Here is a 26,323-nt window from a genome sequence, read left to right as displayed (position 1 = left end):
TGCAAAATTCAATTATAATCACAGTCATTACAATCCAGAGGGGCTTTCACTATGAAGTCATTAACTAATTGTATCATATTAGTCAAAAACAGATCAAATTTAGCTTGCTTCCTATTATGGCCATAGCACACTGGCCTAACAAAATGTCCAGAAAACATTCAATGAATTTCTCCTTACAATTTCCGTTTCCGATTTGATTTTTCCAGTCTACATCAATGTTGAAATTCGGCATAATAATTGCTTCTAACCTTTGACAAGCTCCCATTTTTTCTTCCTTGACACTGTACCCTACCATGTGGTCACTGTTAGGAAGCCTGCACAAAATTCCCACAAGCGTTGGAAAATGGAACCAGATTAGGTTATGATATCTGGTTGGCATGGACAAGTTGGATGAAGGGTTTGTTTTTGTGCTTTACATCTCTATGACTCTAAGTGACTCTTGTCTTTATCATTTCTTATCTCAACCCAAACTTCTTCTATAAAGCAGTTTTACGAATTTAGATGATCAGTCTCTGTTGTACTAACATCATCATTAAATCACAGAACCACTCCTCCACCCTCTCAGAGCCTCCTCTTCTTCCTAACTGTCACACAATCTAGATCATCCTGCAGCCACATCTTGTAATGTGTACTGGCTCATACTTATTTATCTCAATTTGTGCTACTAATTCATCTATATTGTTTTGAGGTAATTTTTTTTCCTGGTGATAAGAAGTTATACAGAAATGAGTAACTGAACCACAAATCTCATTATTTCTATATTTTGATTAATTAACCAAAACTGCTTTTATTGGATTTCTAAAAATACTCCACAGAGATCATATAATCCTTTAAAATAGTCCCTTTTTGTATAAATACCTTTAACTTGCCTGATAAGAGTGTTCAAATGTAGACTCCCACTTGAGTCTGACGTCCTCACCAGCCCTGTTTAGTTCATAATACTGCTGGTCAATTTTTGTCAGTATCCCTGATGATTTTTTCATTTTTTTCAACAGCTATGGGATTAAAGCATTAAGAACAAACATTTACTTTAAAAAATTGTTCTAATATCACAACGTATTTAAAAAAAACATAATTGTGTAGTAAAGAATATTAAAGCATACACAATATAAAATCTGTAAGTTAGGTTAATGAATACGAAAAACACATAAAATAAATCAGAGTTCTCTTCAAACATCACAGACCTGGATTGTTAACTATGTTTTTCTCTTCACACTTCTGCCAGACATGTCTAGTATTTGCAGTAATTTGTGTTTTTACTTCAAGTTTCCAGTATTTGCAGCATTGTGCTTTTGAATAAAGAGAACTCACATTAAATGCATGTCCATAGGATTCTGCACCATGGAGTTAATGCCCGATAGTGAGTTCCTGATTGTAGAGGGATGATTAGGATTACAAATGATGAAAGCGGAGCTTGTTCACTTGAAGTGAGTGTTAGAGAATAATTAGAGTAAACTACACAGTTTGTGTATCCGGTGGTAGGCAGCTCTTAACAATGCACTTCATATACCCATAAACATCTATGAATACAAACATGTATTCATAAAACCCATAAAATGGGTTGAACAACTATGTAAAATTAGCGCATTTGAGTGCAAGGTGCTTCATGAAGATGCAGGGCCACAGTGGTAATGTCACTGGAATAGCAATTCAAAGACCAGAGCTAATGTTCTGGGGACATTTTGGTGCCCTTATTTAGGAAAATATATTACTTCATTGGAAGCAATTCAGAGAAGGCTCACTAGGATGATCCCCAGCATAGAGGGGTTGTCTTATGAGCAAAGATTAAGCAGGTTGGGCCGCTACTCAGAATCATAGAGTTGCACAGCACAGAAACAGACCTTTTGGTTCAACTCATCCATGCTGACCAAATATCCTCAATGGACCTAGTCCCATTTGCCAACATTTTGCCCATATTCCTCGAAATCCTTCCTATTCATATGCCCATCCAGACACCTTTTAAATGTTGTGATGGTATCAGCCTCCATTACCTCTTCTAGCAGCTAGTTCCATAACACACTACACTCTATGCAAAAAAGATGCCCCTAAACTCCCTTTTAAATCTTCCCCTCACACCTTACACTTATGCCTTCTGTCTCTGGACTCCCCCTACCCTGGGAGAAAGATGTCGGTTATTCACCCCATCCATGCCGATGATGATTTTATAAACCCCTATTAGGTCACCCCTCAGTCTCCGACACTCAAATGGAAAAAAAGCCCCAAGTACTCATTGAAATTTAGAAGATTGCGAGGTGATCTCATTGAAACATATAGAACTCTTAAGGGGCTTGACAAGCTACCTACAGAGAGGATGTTTCCTCTCATGAGAGAATACAGGACTAGACTCTCAGAATTAAAGGGCATGAATATAAGACTGAGATGAGGCAGTATTTCTTCTCTTAAAGACTGAATGTCTTTGAAACTACTTGCCAGAGAGAGATATGGTGGCAGAATCCTTGTGTATCTTGAAGGCAGAGATTCTTGAGAGAAGGGGATCAAGGATTATGATGAAAGAGCAGGAAAGTGAATATGAGGAGTGTCATATCAGCCATGCTTCTATTGAATGGTACAGCAGGCTGGAGGCACCAAACAGCCTTCTCCTGTTCCTATTTCATATGGTCTTATAGATCTTTAATAACCCAATCAAAGTGATTAGCAAGCTGCTCAGTTGCATCAAAGCCACCACAAGGTCTAAACAAATTAACTAAACTGAACAAACCACCCAGCATTAACCTTAAGATAGGAGATTACATCAGCAAGCACAGCCTTGTTGACCAAGGAGTCCTAGAAAATGGGACCAATGCTCAAATGTCAAGCAGTGACCGCCACTGAATTTCAAAAGGTATCCATGAATAAATCTCCCAATATTAACGTCCTGTGGGGTAACAATTAACCATAAACTGCTTTGGACTATCCATATAAATACAGTAGCTGTAACAGTAGGTGAATAGCTAAGAATCCTGCAGCAAGCAAGTCACTTTCTGTCTCCCAGAATCCTATCCATCATCTACACCATCACATCAAGAGTGAGATGGAATAGGCTCCAGTTACCAGCGCAACTTCAATAACATTCAAGAACTTCGATATCTTTCAGGACAAAACAACTCATTTCACTGGCATCTCATCCACTGCGTACGATCAAGATGATGCACTGCAACAAGTCACCAAGCACTTTCTAAACCCGTGACCTCTATCACCCAGAAGGACAAGGGCAACAGATACATGGGAACCCACCAGTTGCAAATTTCTCTTCAAGCAACACACCACATGGGGCGGCACGGTGGCTCAGTGGTTAGCACTGCTGCCTCACAGCACCAGGGTCCCAGGTTTGATTCCAGCCTCGGGCAGACTGTCTGTGTGGAGTTTGCACATTCTCCCTGTGTCTGCGTGGGTTTCCTCCGGGTGCTCCGGCTTCCTCCCACAGTCCAAAGTTGTGCAGGTCAGGTGGATTGGCCATGCTAAATTGCCCATCATACTAGGTGCATTAATCAGAGGGAAATGGGTCTGGGTGGGTTACTCTTCAGAGGGTCAGGGTGGACTTGTTGGGCCGAAGGGCCTGTTTCCACACTGTAGGGAATCTAATCTCACACTAACTTGCCACTATCCTGCTGTTCCTTCAATACACTGGGTCAAAAACCTGAAAATCCATTCCTAACAGAACTATGGGTGTCCACGTACCTTGGGATTGCAGCACTCCAAGAAGGCACTCAACACCGTTTTCTCCATGGTAATTAGGTATGGGCAATATATTTTGGACTGATCAGTAGCAATAGATCATAAAAAAATGTTACCTTGCCAGGTGATTTCCCTAGTGTTAACTCTCCAAGTTTATTATAAGCACAGTCCTATATTCATTATATTTGTATTAAATTATAAATGCTATTAATACAGAAGTCAGTTGAACTGAATAATAAAAGATAAAAATTGTTTCTATTCACAAACAATGTATACTATGTATGAGGGGAGATAATAGGGAATCTTTACTTGTTTTAATTTCACAGGGAAATTTTAGAGAATATGTAAAGAAGGTGACAAATGATGCAAAAAGGCTATGTTCTAAAAGTCTACCATCATGGTTTGGAATGGAGCTTGGAACCCATAGAAAAGGCCTTCACAGAAGACTGAAACTAGAAGGACTGAAGACATCATAATGATTAGTGAACAAATTTCAGAGAGATTGCGACGAATGACAGTAATCTGCAATAGTAAAGCCAGGATCTGTGGGATTTAAAAGAATCACCAACCATACATTCCATTAGCTGTTTCCCTCTCTGCATAAGAGCTGCCAAACCTGTTGAATACTTCCAGCATTTTCTGTTTTTAATTTATATGATTTGGACTAGTTACAAGAAATGACATGGCTTTATGTTGGTGGAAATGGCTGCTTTCTTATCCACTGGATAAGAAGTATATTAGACAGGCTAAATAGATGAAAGGGACTTTGCGCATATGCTGTTTCCATCTGTTTGAAATTACTGTACATAACTCTGTAGTCAACTATATCATTGTCATGGCTACAACAGTACCATTAATAATTGTTTTAATAATGGTGTTATAAAATTCAACTATTTCTCATGAGTTATTAATCCATTTCAACAGGACCCAGCCTGTAACTTCCATGGTGACAAAACATGCCAATATCAATTTGGTCATGGTTCACCAAACTATTGAAAAATGGAAATCAGCTGAAAGATAAACAACCTAAGTTCTTTAATGATAGCACTGACAAAGTCTGATAGCTGCTGAATGATAAAGAGGCAATTATAATGCCAGCTATAACCAAATAACAAATTCAAAAATCACAATTTCATCCCAATTGACTTAAGATCAGACAGCACTGTGCTGCAAAACTTATCTGTTTTCAACACTACAGTATGCACAACCTTTCTTTTCTCTTTTTCAGATACTATTTGTTTGTTGTTCTCCACCAAATCAGAGTTAGATTCATGGTTTTTGGCAGATCGCATCAACTTCTTTTTCATCTGTAATCCAAAAGCATTGTAGTCAATTAGAATCGGAGTTATTGTGTATTAAGCAAGTTACTCTTATCTGATGATGTTTGATGAAGCAATGAAACTCCATATTTTTATTATATTTTTCAAAGCCCTTGAACTCAAAATTCAGGTAGATATTCAATACAATTTATATTTAAAATTATTGTACTGGTTTGTAAGAAAAGCAACTTCAGTGGATATATTTTTGTGCTTCTATAAAATAAGCTAAAAACATTCAAATGACTTTAAAAAGTTTTAAATTGTACAGAAGGTCTAAGGGAAATATTAAAAATGTTAACTTATACCTTAATTTGTTGATTCCAGTTGTCTGTAACAAGTTTTGATGACTTTTCAACAGCATTATCCACCTGATGTGCAGGTGTAAGATTGGACAGAAGAGGACAGATTAATGTTAGAAGGACAGCAGAAATAAATTAGCTAACATACAGAAAACACATTTTATAGAATGCATAATACATACTGACTTTCTCCTTTTAGTATGTTCATCCAGCATTTGACGGATTGGTTTAATTGCTTCTTGCTGAATGGCAATGGCTAATTTCCTGTTTTGAATAACATATACAATAATTTTTAAATCTAAATATCTCCAAGCACGTGAAAAATGTATCAAGCTACAATACAATTTTTTTTCTAATATGGTTGTTTAAAACAATCAAATGATTCAGTCGGGTCAATATTTCCTCTGATGGGAGAATCTCAAATAATAGGAAATAAATTTAATATTGAAGTTAGGCCAGGTAGGTGAGTGACAACATGAAGCACTTCCTCACATATAAGGATAATGAAAGTCTGAACCCTCCAACCCAAAATGTTGTGGATATGGTTGACTGATATTTGTCAATCTCAGTCCTGAAACATGTATTAGGTAAGGCTATTGTGTATATGAAAAAATGTGGGTACACCCAGTTTAGGTAGAGATTAGTCATATTGCAACAGATTAGCAAAATGAGTTCAAGGTGCAAAATGGCCTACTCGTGCTCCTATTACAGCTGCAATCAGCTTCTGTTGATGGAACAGAAGGAATGGTAATCTAGAGTTGCAGGAAAGTATACAAATCAGTAAAGACTGAAGTAAACATCCCACACAGGGTGGGGTGAGGCTATAGAGAAATACAATTGAGTTAATAATGTTGGCAGAGATGCAATAATTGCATTGGGATACATATAGAAATGGGCGCGCCTATAATCATTATGATTTAGATGATAAGAGGCTACCACCTTTATAACTTTGGTCACCATTTGTTTGCCATTTTTCATTTTTTGTTTCCCTTGCAGATGATTTGGCTTATTTTAAAACAATCGATTTCAAGTTAAATAAATTAGACCTTTTAACTTCCCTTGGCACCATTTTCTTATGATTGTACTCATGGTTCTTCCTCCTCTTATGCCCGAAATGTCGATTCTCCTGCTCCTTGGATGCTGCCTGACCTGCTGCGCTTTTCCAGCAACACATTTTTCAGCTCACATTATGAATGACTATATAGGATATGAGAACATTTTTGAGAAGACATAGTAGTTACATTGAAACAAGGATAACAATTCTAATGCAGAGTATTGTTATATAGTTGAATTCCACAAAACAGGTAGTAGAATGGAATAGAATGATGAACAGATCTAAGGCAGTAGTGAGAGTGAGTAGGGGCAATGGCTGGAGAAGCTGCAGTCTTAAACTCTCAGACTGTTATTAATGTCTTTAGGTAGGATGGCCAGATTAGATGAAATACAATCCCTTTTATAATGAAAGTATGTTTATCACTAAAGAGTATATACAGCAGGAGCTACTGATGCAACATTATGCAGAAAGAATGATAAGTATGCCCATGTAGGCACAATGAGGCATCTCCTCATTCTTAGTATTCATGCAAACACTAACAAATCCTCCAATATTTTCATTCTCATCTTTCATGCCTTGAGCGTGACCTGATTTGCTGCTTACTTTGCTAAAGAGTACTGTGAGTTTGGTTCTATTTTTAGTAACGTTGCAACCTAGACACAAAATGTGCAATGAAGAGACTTCTAACAGCACTGACAAAGATTGTGACAGGATTATCCACAAAGCAGAAGACTGATGTGGATAGATTTTGATCAATTTTGAGAAAAAACAATCCACTGGGCAAATTTGAATTATAGGTAAAAACAAGCACTGCAGATGCTGAAAACCAGAGTCCAGATTAGAATGGTGCTGGAAAAGCACAGCAGGTCAGGCAGCATCCGAGGAACAGGAGGAGGAGGAAGAACCATGAGTATAATCATAAGAAAATGGTGCCAAGGGAAGTTAAAAGGTCTAGTTTATTTAACTTGAAATCAATTGTTTAAAATGAGCCAAATCATCTGCAAGGGAAACAAAAAAATGGAAAATGGCAAACAAATGGTGCTAATCTAACCTTTCAATTGTGAGACTTCAAATAGTGATTGGAGGTTACGAGATGGAAAAAAAAAATACATGTACTTCTAAACACAGAAAGCCACCACCTACAACTACAAACGTCAAAGGATTAAATATTATACCTAACAATGTTTCTAAATTTTGAAGTTAAAAATCATGCAACACCAGGTTATAGTCCAATAGGTTTATTTGGAAGCACTAACTTTTGAAGTGCTGCTCTTTCATTAGGAAGCTATGGAGCAGGACCATACACCACAGAATTTATAGCAAAAGATTACAGTGTCATGCAACTGAAATGATAAATTGGTTTGTTCAACATAACATTTCAGTTGCATGACACTAATCTTTTGCTATAAAATCTGTGTCATATGGTCCTGCTCCGCAGTTACCTGATGATGTAGCACCTCTGAAAGGTAGTGCTTCCAAACAAACGTGTTGGACTGTAACCTGGTATTTGTCCACCCCAGTCCAATACCAGCTCCTCCACATCTAAATTTTGAGTGATAGGAAATGCTGTAGGAATCATATCAATGATTCTTGATAAATGATCTGATAAGAAGCAGTTTACATAAAGAATTTTCTATTCAAATCCAGATGGAGCAGATAATGACATATCCCATGATTTTAGCACAGATCTAGAACTTTAACATTAAAGACATCTGATTCTGGAAAAAAAACCTCACTATTTCTTCTGATACTCCTCAGCCAGTTAAGTCTGGAATATGGTTTCAATAAATTATGTGCAGAGATGACCAGGGTGAGTTAACAGTGGTAGTATTCTCACCTCTGAGTCAGGAGAGCCCAACTGCAGACAGTCATTGCTCACAATCTCATATTTATTGAGTTGTGACTTGCCTTAGTGACAGATAGATTGACCTTGAGAACTCTGACCACTACAGTATCTATCAGCGTTATGTGTTGCACAGACAAATAAAGTATAATATAAATACTTCAATGCTCAAGTTTACAGAATAGGGAAGAACGTATTTCCAAGCTATGGCACTAAAACAGTGGTTCGGACTCATCCCAGGTCACCTTTAAACGCACCCGTGCAATTCTGCAGTAAACGTCATTTCTTGAGAGACGCAGTTCCACCCATCAAATATGGAGCTGCAAACAAAGATATTTGTTAAATAACTGACAACGTGAAGTCATCAATTATGCTTGGTTCAAAACAAAACATTGTATATTGTCCAAAACTACCCTGATAAAAATATAATTGAGCCATAGCAAATAATTTTAAAATGCCATCACTGTAGTGTTGGAAATGTATAATTATTACATAAATTTCAACAACTGAAAATTACAAGCATTTGTGCACGCAAAGATATGAGTTTCCATGGAGACTGAGACAATCAGTCTTTTATTTTTGATGCCAATTTTCTGCCTTCACTGTCACTTCTAATGACACTGACTCCCAGCTGGGATACAATTCCATGAATGCCAGTTACCATCTGGCCATTATTCATGTGTGAACTCTGACAGAAGTACTAACAGGCTAGTTATTCACAGAGCATCATTGACAAGTCTAATCCCTAATCCTGGCCACGCTTCATGTTCACAACTCCTTATGTTCAGCAAGACTGCTGTATGATGCTCAAAAATAGTAAAACCTTTTTCCCCTTCTTACCCAGAGGGTGTGTATGATTCAGCAACTGAAGGTAACCTCAATGAACAACTGACAAATTTGGATGTTAATGCTTTACCTTCTGTAAATTAATATTTACTTTGTACAAATGGAGTTCTGTTCCATGACATGAAATATCACATGACCAGACACAAACCAAACCAGAAAGGCAGTGGCTAGGATATATCTATGGGAGGCTTGTTTTCAGCTTAACTATTTCAGAACCAATATTTTGTGTCTTGAAAAAACCAGCTTCAAGACATTGAAAAAAAGTTTAATAGCTCAAGATGGATTTGTCTTAATTGACACTCATTCCACTTTCATCTACATTAGTTCAGAGAAGTATTTGAAGCCAAGAATCAAGCTCAATTACCTTTTCTTTCAAAAAAAAAGGTACCTACAAAAGTAATAAATGATTTTGTCTTGTCCTCATCAGAATATAAATGTTCACTTTAGTAATCCTACAACTTCTGAATCCAAATTCTGGTAAGTATTCATAAAAAAGAACTTTTGTTTTGGTGGTCGTCTCATTGTACCTGACAACCACTTGGCATTGGCTATGTTCCAGGCTGCCCAATAATGCAATGGGGCAGTAAACAGCTGTTGGATCTCCCCTTTGCATATTTTTCAAGTAATGACCCAGATGCTTCCAAATTTCTTTTTGTCTGAAAAATGATGTGGTATGAATTTTCAAATCATGGCTTTCAATAAAGAATTAAAAAAATATCATTTGTAACATATAAGCTGTTTAAAAAAAGCACAATCATCAGTTAGAAAATCCTGTACCTACTTATGAGTCTGGAAATTTTTGCCATCATTCTGATTTTTTAAAAATCATCTATGGGATGTGTACATCGCAGTCTAGGCCAGCACTTATTGCCTACCTAATTGTCTTTGGGAAGTGATGGTATTCAGCTACTTCCATAAATGAGTGCTGCCTTGGGGTTCAGGTATATTCACAGTGCTATTAGATAGGGAGTTCTAGGATTTTGAAGGAACAGGAAGGGAAATGCAATATAGTTCCAAATTTGGAAGTGTAGAACAGCAATTTTAGTTTATGGTGATCCCAAGCTTGTAACGTGTTGTTAGGGTGACACGGTGGCTCAGGTTAGCACTGCTGCCTGACAGCACCAGGGTCTGGCTTTGATTCCAGCCTTGGGTGACTGTGTGTGTGGAGTTTGCATATTCTCCCTGTGTTAGCGTAAGTTTTATCAGAGTGTTCTGGTTTCCTCCCACAGTCCAAAGATGTCCAAGTTAGGTGAATTGACAGTGCTAAATTGCCCACAGTGATCAGGAATGTGTAGGTTAGGTGCATTAGTTAGGGGTAAATGTAGAGTAATAGGGTAGGGGAATGGGTCTGGGTAGGTTACTCTTCAGAGGAGCAGTGAGGACCTGTTGGGCCGAAGGGCCTGTTTCCACATGGTGGAGATTTTATTCTACCTGCTGCCCTACTCCTTCTCGGATTGAGGTGTGGGCTTTGGAAGGTGTTGAAGGAATTTGCACAAGATGCTGCTTCACACCTTGTAGATGACACAAACTGCCACCACTGTACATTGCTGGTGAAGTGAGTGAATGCTGAAGGTGCCCTATCCTGCCTGGTGTGAAGCTTGTACTGTGTTGTGAGAGCTGACTCTCACCCAGGCAAGGGAAGAACATTCTATTACACTCTTGAATTGAACTTTGGAGATAGTGAGTGGGGGTTGGTGAGAGAGGAGGGGAATTCTGAGCTTCTGACCAACTCTTGCAGCCATAATATTTATATGGCTATTTTCTGATCAATTGTAACACTCAAGACATTGACAATGGGGGATTCAGTGATGATAGTGCCAGTGAACGTCAAGAGGAGACAGTTAAATTCTGCCTTGTTTGAGACAGTGATTGTCGAAAAGGGTAGCGCTGGAAAAGCACAGCAGATCAGGCAGCATCCAAGGAGCAGGAGAGTGGACGTTTTGGGCATAAGCCCTTCTCCTGCTCCTTGGATGCTGCCTGACCTGCTGTGCTTTTTCTGCAACACCTTTTTGACTCTGACTCTCCAGCATCCACAGTCCTCACTTTCTCTTCCTTGAGACAATGATTGCCTGGTGTGATGTTGCTTGCCACTTAATCAACACAAGGCTGGTTGTTGTCCAGGTTTTACTGCATGGACGAGGATTTCTTTTGTATGTGAGAAGCCATGAAGGATATTAAACGTTGTGCAATCATCAGCGAAATCCCCACTTCTGCCCTTATGAAGGAGGGAAGGTCATTGATGAAGAAGCTGAAAATGGTTGGGTCTAGGACTTGGCATTGAGGAATACCTGGAATGATATCCTGAGATAATTAACTTCCTAAATAACCGTCTTTTGTTGTGTAAGAATAATCCCAACTTTAAGAGCTATCTGATTCCTAATCATGTCAGTTTTGCTGGGGGCCCTTGATGCTATACTTGGTCAAATGTTGGCTTGATATCAAGGGCAGTCATTCTGACCTAACACCTGGAATTCAGCATTTCTATCCTGGTTTGGACCAAGGTTGTAATGATGCCAACGGCTGAAGTCAGCTCTGATCCTGGTAAAATTAAACCAAGTATCAGTGAGCAGATTATTTTTGAGCAACACCACATGACAGCACTATCGATAACCCTTCCACCACTTTACTAATGATGATCAAGAGTGCACTGATAGAGTTCTAATGAACCAAGTTGGACTTGCCATGCTTGTTGTGGACAGGGGATAAGTGAGTGATTTTTCACAACTGTCAACATTGTAGCTGTGTTAGAAGAATTATGGCAGTGCTTGTTCCGAAGCCTCATCTCTTGTACTGGTTCACAACAAATAAAAATATCTCTCCTAAAAGTTTGCTGAAACAACATAGGAAATTACAAGAATTGCATCAACCCTGACTCTACACACAAAGGTCCACCCAGCCAAGCAGATAGTCTGTGAACCTGACAACATCAAGCAAAAAGAAAAAAAATTGAGACACTAAAGGTCATAATCTCAGATTCTTACATCACCATCCCTGGGCATTTCCTGTCTGAACATCAAGATCTGCCCATCAGCAAATGAGTGAACAGTCAAGGAGATGGTGTCCAGGAATCCTCAACATTGACTCTAGACTTCTTTCTCAGTTTGGATTTTGTCAGACCTCTCAGCTTTTGTCTAAACATAGACAACAAATCTGAATTGCAGAGGTAAGATAAAGCAATAGTAAGACATCAAGCAAAAAAAAAACCAAAGGACTACAGATGCTTGAAATCAGAAACAAAAATCGAAATTGCTGGGAAAACTCAACAGGTCTGGCAGCATCTGTGCAGACAAATCACAATTAATATTTTGGAGTCCAGTGATCCTTTTTCAGAACTGATTGTAGCTTGGAAAAGATTGGTATTTAAATGCTAAAGAAGGCATCGGGGGAAGGAGGAGGAGAAAAAAGATAGGTGGAAATGAAGCCCAGAGAGAAAGAACAATAGTTGATCAGACAAAGAAATGGATCAGGATTAGCCTGGGGGAAAGACATCAAGGCAAAGTTTGACCAAAAAGAATGACAATTAGAAATCCTAGCAGAACAGAAAGAATTTGGAAGCATGGGGAAATTATTCCATGGCTGGAGGATATGCTTGCACAAAGTAAGATAGTTGCGAACCTAAGAGGTCAATCATTCATCTCAACCCTAGGACATTGCTGCTGGACTTCACCAGGTAATGTCCTGAGTCCAACCATTTTCACAATGCCAATAAAAGATATTAACTGTTACTTTGTCTGAGGATTATACTTTAAGAAAAAAGACACTGAATTATGCATATTGGTATACATAAAAATTAAGTAAGTTAGTTTTCATGGAAGTCTGTTGTTTATAATTTGATGTTCTTCTCACTGTGTCCTGGCTATGTTTCCTGGATCGAGGACTTTGAATTCTCAAGTTAGAACTAGTTAGCATTCAAAAACTGTTCATTAACGAAAGCATGTGTAGATTTCATCAAGGCAAGTCAGGATCGAGATAACTAATGGCTCAGAGTTTGCTGAAAATACAATTGCATGTGAACAAGCACGCCATTGCTAAAATATAAATTAGTCAGTAACCTGTGACAAAGAGAAAGCTTTTCCCTGTTGCCTCATTATCAGCTTCCAGAAAATGCAAGTATGTACAAATGTATGTTTGAACAAGTCTAACTAACAAGCATATCCTGCTCCAGCAAAATCTAAGCCAATACACATTTTTTTAGGTGACTGCCTGGAGTGATAAACAAATGCTAACAATGGATATAGACTTTCAGAAGGGATTCTCAAGTGGCATATTAAAAAGTAAACATGTTATGAGGTAATATAGACAGAAAGTTGTTATAAAGGTACACTATTATTCTGAGATTAGAGGAAAGTTGAAAATAAAATACAATAGTCTAATTTTGGTCTTGTGTGTAAAAATGATTTGAATGTGGCATAATTGAACACAATCAAAGGCTATTGGGAGATAAAGTAGCAATGGGATAAGTTTTGACATTTCCAAAAAAAAACCACTAATGACGAAATGGTGGGAGTAGAAGTTAAGAGCAAAAGAAAAAGGCCACCAATCAAAAATATCAAGAATGGTCTGCCCTAGGCTTCAACTCCTCCTTCATGCCAGTTAGCCTGTTCCAAGGTAGGTTGTGCAACTAATGCTCTAAGAAACAAACTCATACACAAATAAAAATTCATCTTTCACCATACCCTGGTGCATCTGATTTGTTTGGTCAACATGCAGATAAGAATCCCCAATAAGAATTATAGTGCTTTTTTTAAGTCACAATGATACATTTCTGTTTGTGCTGTCATCTCATCTATCTTGTTATAAATGCTGCATGCATTCAGATAAAGAACCTGATAAAAGCTTTGACATTTTAATCTTTATTTCTTAATTCTGGTTCTAACTTTTGCTGTACTATTCTGCTGAAATATTTTGTCCAGTCCTGTCATGCTATTGTTTGCCTCTTCCCCATACCTCTTCCCTTTTTTGATTCTGATTTTTTAAAACTTCCATTCAATTGACGCCCTCACCAACTAATATTTTAAAGGCCCATCTATAACTCTAGTTATATGATTTTCCAGGACACTGGTCCAGCAAGGGTAAAGTCAAACCTATCCAACAGAACAACTCTTTTTCCTCAATACTGGTGGCACTGCCCCATGAAACAGAACCCATTGCTCATATGCCAATCTTTGGATTTTAAGTACTTAGTGGTAGGATTAGAAGGTGGTTGAAAAGAAATCTTTTCACTGGAGCATCTTAACGATATGGAAATCATGAACTGGAGGCAGAAATCCTCACTTCATTTACCAAAAACCTAGATATTCTTTTGAATTGCCATTGCCCCATAGGAGATGAAGGCACTTTTTTTATTTAAATACAGAGACATAGATTTCAGATATGTTACTTACTTTTTAATTATATTGGCAGATGCTTTGGTAATTTTGTTTGCAAGTCGCAAGAGTCCTTTGCCATACTTCTTTTCTAGGTCAGCTCTGAAAAAGCACACAAATGTCATGTGTTTATAATAGAGTAATGCAATTAGTAAAATTGTAAAGGCACAGAGTTATCCATTTTTAAAGATTGGTGCCAGCTCCTCATTGAACTCTTCTTAAAACTGCAATGTCCACACAATTCCCTTTATTTGAAACAGCAACCTAGGCAATGAAATCGTTTGTAGCAAGCTGTCAGGTTTGTCTGTCACTTCGGATAAGAGCGCCCACTTGTACTTAAATTTTATCCTGAAACACACTGCAGCAAAAATAAACCTCCCAAAGAAATATGCTGTGATGCAAGTCTCCTCAATTGTCATCAGTCATTGCATCCTACATAATGACATACTGGATACAGTCCAGCTACAGGAAGCAAAGGAAGTATCATGGGAAAGGGAGGAGAATGTAGGCGGAGATAATGATCAGCAAAAGAATGAACACAACTCAGAAGGTCATCCTGTCATTGATCCAAGAAATAGCACAAATGCTCTTGATATGCAAGAGAAAAATAAGGCTCAGCAAATGCAAAGACACACCTTAAAGCCCTATATTTATTATGTGCAACATCTTCCCATCTGAAATTACACTTGCTAGTAATTTTCCTAGATGAACAAGGTCAATCACTTCATCTGGCTCCACACAAAAATTCCCTCATTTGTCCTTGAGTGGACAAACCCTTTCCCTAGTTACCCTGTTGATCCTTATACACATATAAAACACCATGCGATTTTCCTTAATCCTATTTGTCATTTCATGACCCCTTTTAATTCTCTTAACTCTTAAAGGTCTTTCCTGCTTTGTTTATATCTATATGTCTTCAATTTCCTAAAGTTTCCTTTCTCTTTTTAACTAAGCATGCAATCTCTCATCATATCCTTCATTTTCACAGCAACGTGCTAGTCCTGAATTCTAATCAACTGGCCTTGAAAGTATTCCCACATGCCAGATGTGGATCTACCCTCAAACAGCTGCCTCCCATCTACATTCCCCAGTCCCTGCCTCATGTTGTCCTGGTTAGCCTTTCCCTATTTTAGTACTTTCATCCAAGGATTACTCTTATTCTCACCCATCAGTAACTTAAAACATATGGAATTATGGTTACTACTCCCGAAATGCTGCCCCAACTTTGATCACTTGGTCAGGCTCATTCCTCAATACCAAGTCTAGTATGGCCCCTTTCCTTGATGGACAATTTACAAACAGCTGAAAGAAACCCTCCTGGACATACCAAACACATTATCCCTCATCAAAGTCCTGGAACTAAGGGAACTAAGTCAATATTGGGGAAGATAAAATCATTTACCATAATACCACTGTTGTTGTTAAATCTTTCCGTAATATGTCTATACATTAGATTAGATTAGATTACTTACAGTGTGGAAACAGGCCCTTCGGCCCAACAAGTCCACACCGCCCCACCGAAGCGCAACCCACCCATTCCCCTACATTTACCTCTTTACCTAACACTATGGGCAATTTTGCATGGCCAATTCACCTGACCTGCACATCTTTGGACTGTGGGAGGAAACCGGAGCACCCGGAGGAAACCCACGCAGACACGGGGAGAACGTGCAAACTCCACACAGTCAGTCGCCTGAGGCGGGTATTGAACCCGGGTCTCTGGCGCTGTGAAGCAGCAGTGCTAACCACTGTGCCACCGTGCCGCACATCTGTTCCTCTATCACCTGCTGACTGTTGAGAGGCCTGTAATTACATTCCATCAAAGTGATTACACCCTTCCTGTTCCTGAGTTCTATCCATATAGCCTCACCTGCTGCATGAGCCAGCACCTTATGAAAGAAACATCCCAGCCAGCATAAAAAGTCTAATGTGGACTGAGCTCCTCATGAAACCAAGAAAGGAGTAGACTACCACTGCCTGAAGCCCTGCTGGTTATTTTGCTAACTCAGATAGCCCAGAATCTACATTGTCAAGTCTTTGAGTTGTTCCATCAGGGTCCAAAGAATTTTTGTTTTATTCATTCACAGGGCGAGACTGTCACTGGCTAGGCCAGCATTTATTGCCCATCCCAGAGGGGCAGTTGAGAGTCAACCATATTGCTGTCGGTCTGGAGTCACATATATTTCAGACCAGGAAAGGGTGGCAGTTTCCTTCCCTAAAAGACATTAGTGAAACAGATTTTTTTTATGGCAATCAACAATGGATCCTTGGTGATTGTTAAACTCTTAATTCCAGATTTTTCCTTTTTATTGAATTCAAATTGGGACATTACCTGAGTCTCTGAATTAATAGTCCAGCAATTATACCACTAGGCCATAACCTCCCCTTTAGGAATTCTCATTCCCTGACCAAGAATCGAACAAAGACCGTGGCAGCAAAAGCCCCAATTCTTAATTACTAAACCAACAGAGAAGCTATTTGGTCCCCACTTTCTTGTCTAACCCACTGTGCTTCAATTTTAATTAACAATATAATGTCAGTCACTTAACAAAAATCTTCCACAAGTTCACATACACACCATTCATTGATCTTTTCCTGAGTGATTCTGTCAAATAATTTTATTGGGTTCATTAGGCAGGGCCTCAATTTCATTGAACAATATTAACACTCATAGGGTCAGTTAGCTGGATGTCAGGTTTGCAATGCAGAGTGATGTCAGCAATGTGGGTTCAATTCCCACACCAGCTGAGGTTACCATGAATAATTCTCCTTCTCAACCACTCTCCTCACCTGAAGTGTTGTTAAACTCCTATAAATTCATTCTCTCTAATGAGAGAGCAGCCCTATGTCCAGGAGGACTATCTTGACCTTGCCTTTATTAATACTCATAAATGCCTGTGTCATTTCAAGTTAAGTGGAAAGATTCAATTTTCCCAACTGCTGCCAGGCTCCACTCTCCTGGATCATTACTGTGGATTCCAAGTGTTACGTGTTGTATAAAGTGATAGTTCTGAAAGGGTTAATGCTGAGGATTGTATTAAGCACAGCCCACTGTGATGATACTATAATAACTTAGATGGGAAAGGGAGAACATTTTAGGACTGCAAAACAGAGGAAGACTGTCATTATAAGGAAGATTGTCGTTACAGTTCTCCCAAAAGTGTTAGTAATAATCTTCTTACTAAAGTAATTTGTATCTGATTGTTATCATGCAATAAATTACATCTTGCTTAAGACAAGAGCGCTTCTCATTAAACTTCCTAGTAGTTTTTTCTGTACCACCTTAGACCAAGTAAGCTCCATATACCTAGTCAGAAAGAGAGGATGGTGGCACCAAACTACCCAATCACATGTTGGCTGTGATACTGTTGTATGAGTATATGATGCCTATGAACAAAAATGTTCAAAGCCTAAATTCAGTCCACAAACCCCTGAAGAAGCAGGCTCAGAAATTCTGTGTTTGTGTCATTTTCCTCAGGTGAAACAATAAGTTCTTTAAAAAAAATACAAAGCAAAGACAGACAAACCTGTCATCAACAAAACTCTTCAGCAAAGAAAAATGTGTTTTTGGATATTTTGGTATAGATTTCAAATCATGTCTCTACAAAGAGCATGTAAACAGAACAAAAACATTTTTTGTGATGGAGAAATATTTCAGGGAAATAAAATTTGAGAGGGAAGCACACTTCATTGATACAAGAATTTGTCAATCATGGACAAGTTTTTCAGCCACAGCACAGCATACCAATGACAAGAAGTGCACCTCCTAACACAGTCAGGTTATTTATCTGACAGACAGAAATTGAATATGTTTTAATTATTGTTAACTTCCTAGCATGAAATCTTCCATTATGACAAAAATGACATGTCCTAAAATCTGTTTTCATAAAATTTAAAAAGTTATTTATGACAAATTGGTATTCTGGCTGAAATTTGTTTGGCATAAACATATAGAAAATCATTCATTGCACGGATATCTTACTGATTTATTCTGGGAGCCAGAACAAGTACAAATTGCAGCTAAAGTATACTAAATTCTGAAAATTTTTCAAGGGAGTGTTTGAGTATGTTGTCATGCATTGAACAACGTAACTAGAATAAAGCAATAATAATGACATAGCTACTGCACTTAAAATTACCCAAGCAGATATTGATAATTATTTTATTCACTGATTAGGTATTTTTCTCACCCACACAAACATAATGATTCAAAGTGTCTTCTGAGTTTTAAAGTTATTAGTTACCCCATTGAAGAATGATAGGATTCACATGCTCAAGAAGATAGCAGTACTGCATGATATGGATCAGAGTTGCCAGTCATAAAACTCCTTTACAACATTCAGAAAAAGAGCTAGAGGAAAAGATTACATTGCAAATTTTTTACAACAAAATTACTTACAGATTTTTGTAATGCTAATCATTATGTTAAGATTGTGTTCATTGTTACCTCTGCTGAAGGACAGATATGAGTTCTTTGGAGTAACTGTCACCATTTTTGGCAAACATCTTGATATGTTGATACATTCGATCATGCTGAAAATAGCCAGAAGTCGGTTAATATTTGCACACCTTCATCTTTGACCAAAAATAATTGGAAACATAGTCATTTTTTAAAAGTCAGGTCTAAAGTCGTCAGAAATGAAGTAAGGATGCAAGTAAAACCAAGTTAAACCATTTATTTCTCATGTGGAATTTGAGTACCTACTTACAGTATTATTATTTGAAACATGGCAGCAACAAGCCATTAAGTGCCTTAAACTGGTTCCACCAGTCAACTAGATAATAATTGATGTGTTTCAACTCCATCCATTACCTATCTTTGATCCCGATCCCTTTTACACTTCTTCATGTGATGTGGTCACTGCTGATTTGTTGCCCCATTTCTAATTGTCCTTGAACTGAACTGCTTGCTAGGTCATTTCAGACAGCAGATAAGAGTCAACCATATTATTATGAGTCTGTAGTTAAATGTAGGTGATACCAGTAACATAGAATGTAGAACAGTAGAGCACAGTAACAGAACCATCGGCCCATGATGTTTTGCTAAACATGACGCCAAACTAAACTAATCCTTTCTGCCTGCCCATGGTCCATATCCCTCCATTCCTTGCTTATTCATATGTTTATCTAAAAGGCCCTTAAAACGCCCCAAAGTACCACTCTCCATGGAAATAACTTGCCACTCACATCTCCTTTGAACTTTACCCTTCTTACCTTAAATGCATGCCACCTATTATTAGACATTTCAACTCTGGAAAAAAGGTTCTGACTGTTGACCCTATCTATGCCCCTCATAATTTTATAAACTTCTATCAGGTTTCCCCTCAGCCTCCACTATTCCAGAGAAAATAACCATTGTTTGTGCAGACCCCTCCTTATAGCTCACACCCTCTAATCCAGTCAGCAATCTGGTAAACCTCTTCTGCACCCTCTCCAAAACCTCCACATCCTTCTTGCAATGTGGCAATAAGAATTAAACACAATACTCTAAGTGTGGTGAAGGAAAGTTTTATAAAGCTGTAACATCACTTCCTGTCTCTTGGATTCAATGGCCCATGCAATATGCCTTCTTTAATCACCCTATCTACTTGAGTGGCCACTTTCAAGGAGCTGTGGATTAAGACCCCAAGATCCCTCTGTACATCAATGCTGTTCAATGCCCTGCCAGTAACTCCACATGTCCTCTTAATATTTCATTTCCAAAAGTGCAACACTTTGGATTAAAGTCCATCTGCCATTTCTCCACCCATATTTGCAACTGATCTATATCCTGTATTCTTTGACAACTTTCTACACTATCCACAACTCATCTGATCTTTGTGTTACCTGCAAACTTACTAACCCATCTGTCTACATTTTCATTAAAGTCATTCATATGAATCACCAATTGCAGGGCTCCCAGTACTGATCCCTTGCAGAACACCACTAGTCACAGATCTCCAGCCAGAAAAACATCCTTCCACCACTACCCTCTGTCTTCCATGGGTAAGCCAATTCTGAATCTAAATGACTAAGTCACTGTGGATCCCATGCATCTTAATCTTCTCCATGAGTTTACCACGAGAGACCTTGTTGAAAACCTTACTAAAATCCTGTAAACAACATCCACTGCTCTACTCTCATCGATCACCTTTGTCATCTCTTTAAAAAAAAATCAAATCAAGTTAGTAAGACCTGACCTGCTCCACAAAAAGCCATGCTCATTGTCCCTAATTATGCCAAAGACATGTAAATCCTATCTCTATATATCCTCTCCAATAGCTTCCCTACCACCGATGAGGCATTCATTGGTCTCTGTTTTCCTGGATTTAATTATGACAGATTTAACAATGACAAATTTCCTTAATGAAAGAATATTAATGAATCAGATGGATTTTTACAACAAAAATGGTGTTTTTGTGATACCATTACCATTCTCGGTTTATTAATTTGGGCGGCATGGTGGCACAGTGGTTAGCACTGCTGCCTCACAGCGCCGAAAGAATATTAATGAATCAGATGGATTTTTACAACAAAAATGGTGTTTTTGTGATACCATTACCATTCTCGGTTTATTAATTGAATTTATATTCCACCAGTCCACCATGATGGCACTTAAACCATGTCTTATTCTAGGCCGTTGGCTTCTTCATCCTGTGACATTACCACTATACGAACACCACCCACAACTATTAAAATTTGCAGTTTTTTTTTCAATTCATCCTGCCCCCACAGTATTTTGCAGAGAGAATTCTGTATTTCCACTGCTCCTTGTGTGAAATAGTGCGCCCTAATTTCATTCCTGAACAATGTAGCTCTAATTTTAAAAACTGATCTGTATTTCCCTCAAATGAAGGAAACAAATATTTGTATCTGCGGTATCAAATCTTTTCATTTAAAGCAACTCAGTTAGATCACTCCCTATCCTTTAAACTTAAAGTTTATTCAACCAGTCCATCTAATTTATTCCTTTAAGTCTGTTGCATTTCAGATAATCTGTGCTGTATCCCGTGCAAGGTTAATATATATTTAGTGAGGTGTGGTACCTAACATTCAGTGCAATACTCCAGATAAAACTTGATTTAAACTCAGCAAAAGTAAAACATCACTACCCTCTCCCTTCATCCATAATACTCAAAGTAAATGTGAACATTGCTATCTCTGTCTTGGTTAATTTTTTGCATTTGTGCAATAGTTTTCATAACTTATATACCTGTAAATTCAAATCCTTTTGTTCCTCTACAGTTTCTAGTACTTTGTAATGAAGACAGTTTTCAATTTATCTTTATTGTTCCAAAGTGGATCAACTCATACTTTCCCATATTATACATCATCTGTCACAGTTTTGCCCATTTTATTAACCTGTCTACTCCGCCTGATCCCATCTACACAACTTCTAACTCTTTCAAACTATCATCTGCAAAATTTGGATACAAACATTTTTATTGCTTCATGCAAGACATTAGAAAAGGTAAGATCACAAGATGCTGGAGTAGTAGTCCATTCCCATTCAGCCCAATGAATCTGCTCCACCATTCAACGAGATCATGGCTGATCTGGTAATTCTCAACTCCACTTTCCTGCCTTTCAACCATAAACCCAGATTCCCCTACTGATTAAAAAGCTGTCTATCACATTCTTGAATATACTTAACACCCCAATCTAGATAACTTTCTGCAATAAAGAATTCCACAAATCCACTATCCTCTGAGAGAAAGAAAGCTCCTCCTCATCTATGACTTAAATTGGTGATTGCTTTCTTTGAGATTATGCCTTTTATCCTGGACTTTCCCATGAGGGGAAACAACCTTTCCATATCTACCCTGTCAAGCTGGTTAAGAACCTTATGTGTTTCAATAAGGTGTCTTATATGAAAACCAAATAAATCTCGTAAGGCAATCAAAACCTGATGCCCAGCACAGAACTTCTGAGGAAGGGTCACTGGATCTGAAATGTTAACTCTGATTTCTCTCCATAGATGCTGCCAGACCTGCTGAGCTTTGCCAGCAGTTTGTTTTTGTTTCTGATTTACAGCATCCGCAGTTCTCTTAGTTTATATTTTGCCCAGAACAGATCCCTGGAAACAGTAGGTAATTTAAAACCTCCAAAATACAACAGGTTTGAGAGATTTGTTTAAAATCAGAATCCCAATTCTAATCTGTCTACCTTCAGTTTTAATGTGGGCAGGTAATCAGTCTGCTCCCAGGTGAGTGAGTCGCAATTTAAATATTAGAAGCACGTAAATCTCACCTTGATACGAGGCCAACTAAATTCCTGCAGCTAAAACAAAACAGTAGGAAAAAAGGGTGAGAGCTGCTGCATGCAGAACCCAAAGCCTTGAGCATCCCACTAGGTTCAGAATTATAAGCATTGGGGAACCTGCTAAATCCAATATCCCTGCATCACCAAACACCTAATCCTTCTTATCTTACACTAAACTCTCCATACACGGCTCTGACATTCCACTCTGATCATCTACAATCTCCCATGCACTTCCTAGCTTTGAGCTTCCATATCCTTCCCCCCCGCCCCACCCCACCTTCAACCCCTCATGTCACCCCATTCTCCTACTGAACCATCTCATGGCCTTGTATCTCTCCAAGTACCCTCCATTTGTACTCTTCAGTCTCCAAATCCCCCTTCCTTCTGTCCTCTTCCCAGCTGCAGTCTGGTCTAAAGGCCCACATCCCAAAAGTCTTGGAGATGCATGAAGAAAGTTTATTGGGTCCTGCCATTCTGCTGAGTTTCCATATTCAGTGCAGCTCACCTTCTCCTATCACACCTCCAAGTAACATTTAGCCTCAACTATCAAATCCTGTCATGAAGAGTGTACAAGAGACACTGGTGTACTGGTAATGGCACTGGACTACTAATCTAGAACAGATTTAGAGATGCTGGTGTTGGACTGGGGTGTACAAAGTTAAAAAGCACACAACTCCAGGTTATAGTCCAACAGATTTATTTGGAAGCACTAGCTTTCGGAGCGCTGCTCCTTCAAATCATACCATAGCAGACGGCTAAATGTGAATTCAATAAAAATCTGCACAAAAATTCTAGCCTAATGATGACCATCTACCACCATCAGTTGTCATAAAAACCCATCTAGTTCACTAATGCCCTTCAGGGAGGACAGGCTGTCACCCATACATGGTCAGGTCTACATGGGACTCAACAGCCACAGCAATGTAACTGACTCATAACTGCTCAATAGGCAATAAATGAGGCCAGTGATGTCAACTTCCCATGAACATTTTTTTTAAAACTTTCTATCTTCTACCTATTATCAAACCACATGTTAAAGTTGCTTCCACAACCAACGCTTTCCCTTTATGCCAATATTCTGTTGTACTGTTCCTTAACAATTCCATGAATTCCATGAAAAAAACATTTATAAGTGTTCCCTTATGCATCATTTTAGCAAACTTTTCAAAAGTAAATCTAGATCTGTTAGATATAACCTAAATGTCACAAATAATATGAACTCTTTGACAAGCTTTGACATTTTTTCCCGGATATAAAACCCTGATGACAGATTCCGATAACCTTCCATTAAACTGACACAGGTCTCCAAGTCTTTCAGATTCCAGTCTTCAGAAAATTCAATTCACTCCACATGATATCACGGATTGTCCAAAAGTACTTGATATGTAAAGGTTATATCCCCTGACAACATTCCGGCAATAATGTTGATGAAGTGAGTCAGAATCTATTGCATCTGTAACCAAGCTCTTCTGCTTGCATCTACCCGAGGATGTGGAACATTGTCCAAGTATGTCCCATATTCAATAAGTAGAACTAACTCAACCTGGCCAACTTTTACCACAGTTGACTCCCGATCATCAATAAAGTAATGGAAGGGACAACAATATTATCAATATTCAGCTCAGCGATGCTCAAGTTTGGGTTCTGCCAGAACCACTTCGCTCTTGGCCTCCTTCAAACATGAACAAAAGAGCTGGATTTCAGAAGTGAGATGATAGTAACTGCCCTTGACATCAAGGTTGACTTTGATTGATGTGGTACAAAAGAGCACAGTCAAAACTAAAGTAAATTGGAATTGAAGTAAACATTTCTAACACAGACAAAAAAGATGGTTGGAAGTTATTCAGCTCAGCACCACAATATTTCTGTAGGATTTCCTCAGGGCAATGTTCCAGACCCGATTATATTCAGCTATTTCATCAATGACCTGCTTTACATCGTAAGGTCAAAATGGAGATGGTTACTGAGGATTGCTCAAATGTTCAACACCATTTGCAACTCCTCAGATTCTGCAGGAGTCTATGTCCAAATGCAAGAGGATTTGGGTTTGAGCTAAAAAGTGGCAAGGACCATTTGCACCAGACAAGTGCTGGCTCCAATAAAGAATGAAACTATCACATGGCATTCACTGGCATTATCACCACTGAATCCCACACTATCAATATCCTAGGGGTTACCTTTGACCAGAAAATGAACTGTACTGGCCATATAGATATTGTAGCTACATGAGCAAGTCAGAGGCAAGGAATCCTGCAGCAGGTAACTTACATCCTGACTCTCCAAAACCTGTTCAGCATCTTCAAGGCATGTGTCAGGAATACTCCCCACTTGCCCTGATCAGCGCAGCTCCAACAGCAGTCAATACGACTGAGAATAAAGCAGCCTTCTTGTTTGGCATCACAGCCACAATCACTCCCTTCACCATTGACATTTTGTGGCGATGTGTACCATCTCTAAGATGCACTTCAGAAATTCACCAAAGATCACTACACAGCATCTTCCAAACCCATGACCACTTCATTCTAGAAGAACAAAAAGAAGAGATACATGGAAACACCACCACCTGCAAGTTCCCCTCAAGCCACTTCTTACCCTGACTTACAATTGTATCACCATTCTTAAACTGTGGCTGGGTCAAAATTCGAGAACACTTCCTCATAACATTGTGGCTCTATCTACACCACATAGATTGAAATGGTTCAAGAAGGCAGCTCCCCACTACCTTGTTAAAAGCAGCTAGGGATAGGCAAATATTGTTGGCCCAGCCAGCGACGCCCATACCTTGAATGAATAAAAAAATGTCTGGAGTTTCCTGGTTTCTGCTTCGCTCCTGAGTAATAGATTCGTTGAATATACAGTTTCCAACAGTTGGAAACTTCATTTTATATAAAACCTTCACAGGCAGTAACAATAATCTCACACTGCGAGCTTCACTAATTTGCGTTTTAAACGAGAATGACTCAAAAAGGAAAAATGTAAGTATGCAAAGTGAAAGTTGAGCTAAACAGGGACATAAAGTTGTTGTCCTGATAAACTCTTTAACCACCTTCTTTCTCAAACTGACGAACCATGTCTTAATTGATATTACTTTCAAATGTATGAACAGCAAGCTTGAACAAGGAGTGAAAATAATGTTTTCTTACAGTACACCCGCTCACAGGATCTCTCATTTTGCCCTTCTTCTGAATTCACACGCACCAGGAAAATGAGTGTTGCTTGCGAGTTTGCACTTGTACTTTGAGCAGACAGTCATCTGATGGTGAAACAGTAGGGAAAGGCATATCTCTTGGGTCCTAAAGCCCATGCGCCTAACTGAGAAAACCACTGCCAAAAACAACATAAGCATCGTCTCTTTAAGTTTTCTTTTACAGGAATTGTGCAGAAAGTAGCTTAAAGTCAATTTTAATCAAAGGATCTTGCATATCAGAAGATGTCACGTTACAAAGTAACATTGTTCCAATTGTTACTTTAATTTACTGGAATGAAAATCAACACAAAGGCGGATCAGGAGCTTATCCATTTTATTTAAGAGTGACTGACGGTCTTGGTATCCACTCATCAGACAAGTTGCTGCAAATTATAATACAATCAGCCATTGCTTTATATATGTTGATCACAAATTACTTAAACGGAGATTCCCATAGCAGTGCGAAGATCTAGCTCAAGCCAGTTATTTGAAA

At 38.5% G+C, this 26,323-nt stretch overlaps 1 protein-coding gene across 2 annotated transcripts in view; it reads right to left on the bottom strand.

Annotated features, from left to right (window-relative positions):
- Positions 1-25,891, bottom strand: part of nostrin (nitric oxide synthase trafficking) — a 56,870-nt gene extending 30,979 nt beyond the window's left edge. Inside the window, exons 1-8 of one of the 2 annotated variants that reach the window (XM_043693923.1) lie at positions 25,787-25,891; positions 18,850-18,935; positions 14,421-14,504; positions 8,448-8,510; positions 5,476-5,557; positions 5,300-5,362; positions 4,884-4,982; positions 870-995 (exon numbers count right to left, since the gene is read on the bottom strand). In XM_043693923.1, coding sequence (XP_043549858.1) covers positions 870-995; positions 4,884-4,982; positions 5,300-5,362; positions 5,476-5,557; positions 8,448-8,510; positions 14,421-14,504; positions 18,850-18,935; positions 25,787-25,813 — 630 coding nt within the window. In that variant the 5' untranslated portion in view covers positions 25,814-25,891. Of the gene's footprint in view, positions 1-869; positions 996-4,883; positions 4,983-5,299; positions 5,363-5,475; positions 5,558-6,339; positions 6,475-8,447; positions 8,511-14,420; positions 14,505-18,849; positions 18,936-25,786 lie in introns of those variants that run through there. The other variant, XM_043693924.1, reaches the window with a different exon arrangement.
- Positions 25,892-26,323: the final 432 nt, after the last annotated feature.

Source organism: Chiloscyllium plagiosum, chromosome 7, assembly GCF_004010195.1.
Source record: "Chiloscyllium plagiosum isolate BGI_BamShark_2017 chromosome 7, ASM401019v2, whole genome shotgun sequence".
Taxonomy (NCBI): Eukaryota; Metazoa; Chordata; class Chondrichthyes; order Orectolobiformes; family Hemiscylliidae; genus Chiloscyllium; species Chiloscyllium plagiosum.
Note: the sequence above shows the minus strand (reverse complement) of the source record. Positions and strands in the feature narration are given on the sequence as shown.